At 52.6% G+C, this 7,877-nt stretch overlaps 2 protein-coding genes and 1 long non-coding RNA gene across 3 annotated transcripts in view; 1 reads left to right on the top strand and 2 right to left on the bottom strand.

Annotated features, from left to right (window-relative positions):
- Positions 1–276: 276 nt before the first annotated feature.
- On the bottom strand, positions 277–733 carry LOC108802473. Its single transcript, XR_001942226.1, has 2 exons — positions 620–733; positions 277–321 (listed from the first exon to the last, which is right to left on the bottom strand). It is a non-coding gene; the product is annotated as an uncharacterized LOC108802473 (long non-coding RNA).
- Positions 734–1,374: 641 nt separating this feature from the next.
- Positions 1,375–2,655, top strand: LOC108802471 (RNA-binding protein FUS-like). The gene has a single exon (XM_018574330.1). It carries the CDS (start codon positions 1,375–1,377, stop codon positions 2,653–2,655), a length of 1,281 nt encoding a protein of 426 aa, XP_018429832.1.
- A 13-nt stretch (positions 2,656–2,668) lies between these two features.
- LOC108802470 (protein sel-1 homolog 1-like) overlaps positions 2,669–7,877 on the bottom strand; it is an 8,754-nt gene continuing 3,545 nt past the window's right edge. Inside the window, exons 3-7 of the mRNA XM_018574329.1 lie at positions 7,506–7,611; positions 6,960–7,122; positions 3,563–3,616; positions 3,418–3,477; positions 2,669–2,779 (exon numbers count right to left, since the gene is read on the bottom strand). Of these exons, the coding sequence (XP_018429831.1) occupies positions 2,669–2,779; positions 3,418–3,477; positions 3,563–3,616; positions 6,960–7,122; positions 7,506–7,611 (494 nt within the window). The remainder of the gene's footprint in view (positions 2,780–3,417; positions 3,478–3,562; positions 3,617–6,959; positions 7,123–7,505; positions 7,612–7,877) is intronic.

Below are 7,877 nucleotides of genomic sequence, written 5' to 3'. Positions count from 1 at the left end.
CATCATACAACACACAGCGCTCCTCATCATACAACACACACATATCTACACTGATCATCACACAACACACAGCATTTGATCATTATACAAGACACAGCACTCACCCAGCACTGATCATCATACAAACACACACACATCTAACATTGATCATAACACACACACACACACACACACACACACACACAACACACACAACCAGCACTGCTCATTGTGCAAACTTCTACATTGCTGAACACCAGGTTACCTCAGCCAGATCTGACATACCTGATGGTTTTGCTCTACTCCGCGTCCCCCGTGTAGGTGAAGCTGCCCCAGACCCACCTGGAAGGTAAGAGACCATTGATAAGACATGACTGGTGTACAATACATTGAAAGATGTGCAGATGCATAGACAAGGGAGCTGGGCAGGCCTGGACCAATCAGATGTCACGGCCGTTTCAAGTCTAGAACAGAGAATGAAGCTGAAACTTAGTTTCTATTTTTCAGAAAGACGACGACGGCGGTATCAATTTTCATTACTATGACCAGATCAGTCCATCTGAAAAATACCCCCAGTGTCTGCAACATGTTACAGTATTAGCTGCGAGTTGTTGAACATGAATTTCTCTGAAAAGCCAACCTGTGCCTGGACGTCTCCCTTCTCCGCCAGAAACTGGTAATATTGAATCAAGTCTTCCTCCAGCATCCCGCTGGCCATGCCTGGGTTCTCCACCTCGTCCGGCAGTCGTATGTTCTACTGGAGAAGTGGCATCAGGAGAGCAGATTATGAGGTCATCATTCTGATTATGAGGTCACATTTCCTAGATGACAATATAATGCTGGCGATGGTTTGCTGGACATTGAGCGCAGCAACAAATTCTGAATACATTTTAAAATACAACTCTATCAGTCTCTGCCCCGAGGGAGCTTATAACTGATCGCCCCCAATAGAGTAGAAAAAAGGAAACACAATGCTCTTGTACTCCCAAGAAAAAAGAAGAAAAAAAATCACATGCAGTTCATAAGGAGAGTGCCGCCCAATCAGAGGAGCCACCATGAGAAAGACTCTGACTGTACTGCCCCAGATAACTGTACAGCAGGAGACTGATGGAGTCAGACACAACATGTCTGTAGGCGCAGTGAAGTACTCAAACTTCTCCTTCGGCATGTAAGAGAGTGACAGGATCCCAGCAGGTTGACAGCAAAAACCCGGCTCTGTCTTCTGCTCACACAAGCACTCTGTCAGGTCCATATCTCGCTGATGTGCGTCCTCCAAATCACAGGAGAAGCCGGGCTTTGTGATCACATGACTGCATCGAAAACCAAGTGGGAAATAAAAAGGTATTTAAATACCGATTTATGATTGATATGATGTATTACGATTTATGAGGGAGCATGCAGCACCGTGGGGAGCAGCGGGGAGGGAGCATGCAGCACCGTGGGGAGCAGCGGGGAGGGAGCATGCAGCACCGTGGGGAGCAGCGGGGAGGGAGCATGCAGCACCGTGGGGAGCAGCGGGGAGGGAGCATGCAGCACCGTGGGGAGCAGCGGGGAGGGAGCATGCAGCACCGTGGGGAGCAGCGGGGAGGGAGCATGCAGCACCGTGGGGAGCAGCGGGGAGGGAGCATGCAGCACCGTGGGGAGCAGCGGGGAGGGAGCATGCAGCACCGTGGGGAGCAGCGGGGAGGGAGCATGCAGCACCGTGGGGAGCAGCGGGGAGGGAGCATGCAGCACCGTGGGGAGCAGCGGGGAGGGAGCATGCAGCACCGTGGGGAGCAGCGGGGAGGGAGCATGCAGCACCGTGGGGAGCAGCGGGGAGGGAGCATGCAGCACCGTGGGGAGCAGCGGGGAGGGAGCATGCAGCACCGTGGGGAGCAGCGGGGAGGGAGCATGCAGCACCGTGGGGAGCAGCGGGGAGGGAGCATGCAGCACCGTGGGGAGCAGCGGGGAGGGAGCATGCAGCACCGTGGGGAGCAGCGGGGAGGGAGCATGCAGCACCGTGGGGAGCAGCGGGGAGGGAGCATGCAGCACCGTGGGGAGCAGCGGGGAGGGAGCATGCAGCACCGTGGGGAGCAGCGGGGAGGGAGCATGCAGCACCGTGGGGAGCAGCGGGGAGGGAGCATGCAGCACCGTGGGGAGCAGCGGGGAGGGAGCATGCAGCACCGTGGGGAGCAGCGGGGAGGGAGCATGCAGCACCGTGGGGAGCAGCGGGGAGGGAGCATGCAGCACCGTGGGGAGCAGCGGGGAGGGAGCATGCAGCACCGTGGGGAGCAGCGGGGAGGGAGCATGCAGCACCGTGGGGAGCAGCGGGGAGGGAGCATGCAGCACCGTGGGGAGCAGCGGGGAGGGAGCATGCAGCACCGTGGGGAGCAGCGGGGAGGGAGCATGCAGCACCGTGGGGAGCAGCGGGGAGGGAGCATGCAGCACCGTGGGGAGCAGCGGGGAGGGAGCATGCAGCACCGTGGGGAGCAGCGGGGAGGGAGCATGCAGCACCGTGGGGAGCAGCGGGGAGGGAGCATGCAGCACCGTGGGGAGCAGCGGGGAGGGAGCATGCAGCACCGTGGGGAGCAGCGGGGAGGGAGCATGCAGCACCGTGGGGAGCAGCGGGGAGGGAGCATGCAGCACCGTGGGGAGCAGCGGGGAGGGAGCATGCAGCAAAGTGGGGAGCAGAAATGATGATCTTACACATTTAGTCCATCATATTGTTACAATCCTCACCATGATTGGCCACCAGGCGGTAATGTGTGAGAGCAGATTCGCAGCTCTGTAGCACGCCGATCCCGGCCCAGTACCGATAACCCTGCAGCAGGGAAAACACATGAGAACCAGTGACCACATACACAATAAAGAGCATGTGTGTGTAATATATATACACACACACACACACACTATAAATAAAAATACTAGGGATGCACCGATACCAAATACAGAGTACCACAAGTCCCATTCAGGAAGCAAGGCGGTGTGTAATGACTCGCCACCCGGCTTCCCGATTAGCAGGGAAGCCGCCCCTGTGCTTCTCATCACTAGGTGACCTTCATCACTAATGATTTGATTACATGGGGTATATATGTAGCTTGTGGATGTTATTACTAGGGCTAGGCATCGGAGCATTTGGGCGAGTAGGAATACTCGCCCAAATACTCGGCACCGATACCAATACTAGCGTCGGTGCATCCCTAATAAATACACACACAAACACACAGAAGGTTCATTTTCGGTGTGGCACGTCAAGTCTCAGGCTCTCTGATGCCCCTCCTCGCTCCTGCGTTGTGGAGAAGCTGCCGGCCCCACAATCCAGATACCCTCTGGATTGCAGATACTGATATTCTTCCGTCAGGAATCGGACCATCCCATGGCTTCAGTGCTACCCTTCCATTCTTCCCAAGTTTCCATGAATCACGACTGTGGGTCAGTAATTGCAGATGTTGGACTTACCAGAACCATGTGTGCGAGGAGATTTCCTCCCAACGCTCCAAACGTGTAATAGACCAGAGCCTGGAGGGGACACAATATCAGGGTGACATGGCGCATACATACACAGACTGCACAATGTGGAGGAATAACTGGACGAGGGCGTTACCTTCGCCTGACTGCTGTTCACCCCTAACCCCGAGGCGTACAGGAATCCCAGAGCCTGGAGATAGAGAAGATGGTGAAGGGCTTTAGAACGACTTCCTTATAAAATGACGACATCAGCGAGATGCAGGTATCACAATGCAATGTGTGCGATTTAAGTGCCCGTTCACACCGAGCGTATAATCGCGCGCTTTCTGCCGCGGTATCGCGAGAAGTCGCTCGTCCAATGATTTTCAATGGAGCCTTTCTATTTAACAGCTCCATGTCGCCTGTGCAGGACCCTTTTCCCCCCGCGGATGTCGCGCGATTTCTCTCTTTTTCGCATGCAGCCCCGACGGTGGCGGTGTCGCCCAGTCGCGCTATCCCGGCGGCGCGGAAATCCGCTCGAGGTAAGTGTCGCTTAGTGTGAATGGGGCCCAAGCTGAACTCCAGACAGAGATTTCTCAGCAGCTTTAGAATGGACATTGTAATCCAGCGCTGCAGCCACTGTGGAATCACTGCCAGAAACCAGCATAATGAGAGCGCGGTGCCCCTTATTTCCCGATCGTGCCACTGGGGCCACTGTGCCCATGTATTCCCTATGCCAGCGGTCATGTGACATCCCTGCTGGAGTTCTTGCCTTAAGAGCGGCAACATAAAGACGTCACTGCTGGCTGTAGTGGGAGGACCCCGGGCATCTCAGACTCCTGCCCACCAACATGGCAAAATTTGACTGACAGGCCGTTTGGCTGGTCTGCCCCGCCCATTCACACCCAACATTAATGCCCACTGGCCACCACAGTTCCTATTGCATGATGGGGATTGTAGTTTGTTCTAGCCATGCAGTGACAGGAAGTGATCTTGCGCTTCCTTTATACCTCGTCTGGCTGTCTGGGCATAGCTGCAGTTTCTCTATGTGTGAAGGAATATGGATCATATCAAGAAAATGTCTTTTCCTACGTTTGAATTTGTATCGTTTGCTTCCTAGCTTTGTGACTTTCCTTACTCAGCTTTTTAGCGTTGCTATGCGTAACCAAGATGTATTCTGTATCCGGAAGTGCGCTGAGGATACATGAAAAGAATGCCGAGGGAGGACGCTACAGGCAGAAGATATCTTTGACTAACCAATTAGCGAGAGACACAAAACTCTAGCAGCCCCTCTAGTTTGCCCAATAGTACAAGACATTTAGAGGTGACAGAGGTGGGCATATGTGTGACGAGCACTCTCCTGTTATCTGTGTATAAAAGAGAGAGACCGCCCTGAATAAAGTAGAATCTTCATAGACCGTTAACCCCGTGTTTGTGATTTTTTCCGGTTCACCAAACACAGCATAATTAGGAACAGCAGCAGATATCTTGTGTGAACCCAGTTGTGGTTCAGATCCATTTCATATGTAGGTGGCGAGGTCACAGACTTTTCAAAGATAATTTACTGAAGAAACGAGGTCGGTTTAATACATAAAAAGGAAAATCAACATAAGACGTGAAGCCGTCACACAAACACTATGAGGGGAAGTTATGAAAACTGGAGCAGACAAAATCTGGAGCAGCCGTGCACGGCAACCAATCAGCTTCTCTCTTTCATTTTCAAATCTTAACTGGAAAAAACGAGAGAGAGAAGCTGATTGGTTGCCATGCACGACCGCTCCTGATTGTGTCTGCTCCAGGTTTGATAAATTCCCCCCCCCGCAGAGTTTCTTAGAACAACGGTCTACTTCTTCAGGAGACAGAGAGCGGATGGTAATTGCACATTAACAACCTCCGTCTGTCCCCAGAAGTAGACTGCTGGTCTGAGAAACGCGTAGTGTTGTTTGTTTCGCCTTCTCATCACGTGTTCCTATCCAATGGTCTGCAAATTACCCAACACGGGCTATTGTACTGTGACCATATGGCTTGTGTAGACCTGACATTGCGCGGACAGGATGAGGGGTTACGACACGCCGGCTCTACATCAAATCATGGTTTCATGTGATGAAATGCATCGTCTACCAATCTGAAGTCACTTTTATTACATTTTTTTGAGATTTTTAGTTTTAATAATAAAACAATTTTAGGAGAGATATTGTGCTACATCCACATTGAGGACCTGAAAAGTCCCGTTTTCTTCTCGAGGGCCCATTCACACCGGATGCAGTGCGTTCCAGCCCGACTCTGGCCAGAACGCACTGCCTCGCATCGCAGCCGGCTCACTTTTTTGTCCGGCGGGAGGGGGCGTGGCGGACCATTGAAGTGAATGGCACCGTAGCCACGCCCTCCGGCCGCAATGCGATTGGCCGCACAGGATTGCAAGGCACATTATCGCCTGTGGTCCGGTGCGATCTAAATAGTGCTTGCAGGCATAATGCGCCTCGTGCGGCTGATCACATTGTGTCCAGAGGGCGTGGCTACGTTGCCATTCACTTCAATGGCCCGCCACGCCCCCTCCTGACCCACTAAAAAGTGAGCAGGCCGCAATGTGAGGCAGTGCGTTCTGGCCAGAATCGGGCTGCATCTGGTGTGAACGTGCCCTGAGGCCCGGTGCAGACCTACGTGATCCGGGATTGCGTGGTCCCGCACAATGCAGGCCATGATTGCCGCGCGGCCCCATTGATTTCAAATGGGGTGGCATCCGTGCGGCAATCGCAGAAAAAAGGTACATGTGCCTTTTTTTGCAACACGACACGCAACTGTTTTAGCTGCGATCGTGTTTGATTGCATGGGTGGAATTGCAATGGGAAACCGCGCAATCCGCCCCGGCGCGACTGGGGTGCCATTAGAAACTAATTTACATTGCCTCTGGATGGAGCCATTAGAAAATAATGGCACCCAAAGCGCGATCGGTGTACACCTAGGCGACTCCTGACCGCGCGGAATTGTGCACGATTGCCGCACGGTGAGGTGTTGCCTAGGTGTGCACCGGCCCCGAGATCAACGTGATATCCATGTTGTTATAGAAGAGGAATAAAGCAATACTCGGCTGCATATCCACACACGGAGAACTGAGATAAGAGAACTGCTCACAGGACCTGCTGCCCGGTGCTCCGAAAATCATTCAGCCCGACGTACAGAACCCATATGTGCAGCACAAATATATAACATGAACCAGCTCCGAACTGTGCGAGGAGCTGCGCTGAGGACTAAGTTTGCTGATAGAAATAACACAATGAGGGGAATTTATCAAAACTGAAGCAGCCGTGCACGGCAGCCAATCAGCATCTCTCTTTAGTTTGTTCAGTTAGGATTTGAAAATGAAAGAGAAATGCTGATTGGTTGCCGTGCACGGCTGCTCCAGATCCCGTCATCTCCAGGTTTGATAAATTCCCCCCATTGTGTATTCGATGCTGAATATGAAACACAGGAAGTGTATCGGGGAGAATTATTAGAGGTCTGGCAGGGGGGAGAAGTGCCACGTCCTACAAATCCAAATCACAAGGTCGGCTTACCGTCTGTCCTCTGGGGGATCCTTGCTCGGTCAGTTTCTCCAGGAGATCTTTAGCTGCAAGGATGTCTTGCTTTACGGGGTCCCCAAACAGTAAAGCATAAGCCACCTTCTCCATTGCTTTCACATGAGTCATGTCTGAAGCTTTGATGAAGTATTGGAAGGCCCTGCAGGGAGAGGAGGACAGAGAGGGTTGGGACAGGACAGCGCCAAGATCTCACATCCGGCTAGAACAAGACCCACGTGGCCATGGGGGGTGGGGGGGGTTCACATGTGACACAAGCAATGCCAATACAGAGAGTAAAGGGAAATGCAGATTTACATTGCCTCTGGATGGAGCATTGTGTACGGGACCCTTCATCTACAGATGGCGGGCAGGAAGTGCTAAGGGGTTGTAGTATATAACATGCCCCCATGTAAAGGGGTACTTGGGACTAGCTAACCTACATCAGAGGGTTCCTAATATGTAAGTGGTGCAAAGTCTTATAGAGAAGCTGGGCTGGGAGAAGGGTGGGGTAGGGGAAGGACACACACTATATATACAACATACTCCTTCTTCTGAGATCTCTTTGTGCTCCCATTGAGAATCTTCATGCCCAGCTGGTACAGGTCCTCCGCTTCCTGCATCTGCCGCCTCTTGTTAGCCTGTTCTTCTGCTGCGGGGGATCAGGAGACAGAATGTATGAGAACCGCAATACACAGGACGGTACGGTATACTGACCAATCACACAGGAAGAGGGCAGACCAGTCACCCCTGAGAGGGGCCCTCGTTCCTTTCATTTCACATTAGACATTTTACGTGGCCCCTGTACTGTACTGATGACATATTTTACCCAATCACTGAACACGCCCAGCTAGATGTTGGAGCTTTACAAATAAAACTATATTGGCCATGATCAGGACTGGATATTGTGAAGACAAC

This window comes from Nanorana parkeri, unplaced genomic scaffold, assembly GCF_000935625.1.
Source record: "Nanorana parkeri isolate BGI_ZX_2015 unplaced genomic scaffold, ASM93562v1 scaffold2886, whole genome shotgun sequence".
NCBI lineage: Eukaryota > Metazoa > Chordata > Amphibia > Anura > Dicroglossidae > Nanorana > Nanorana parkeri.
This window is presented reverse-complemented; position numbering and strand designations above follow the sequence as displayed.

Coding starts and splice junctions, on each gene's coding strand:
- LOC108802471 (XM_018574330.1), top strand. CDS start 1,375: ATGCAGCACCGTGGGGAGCAGCGGGGAGGGAGCATGCAGCACCGTGGG.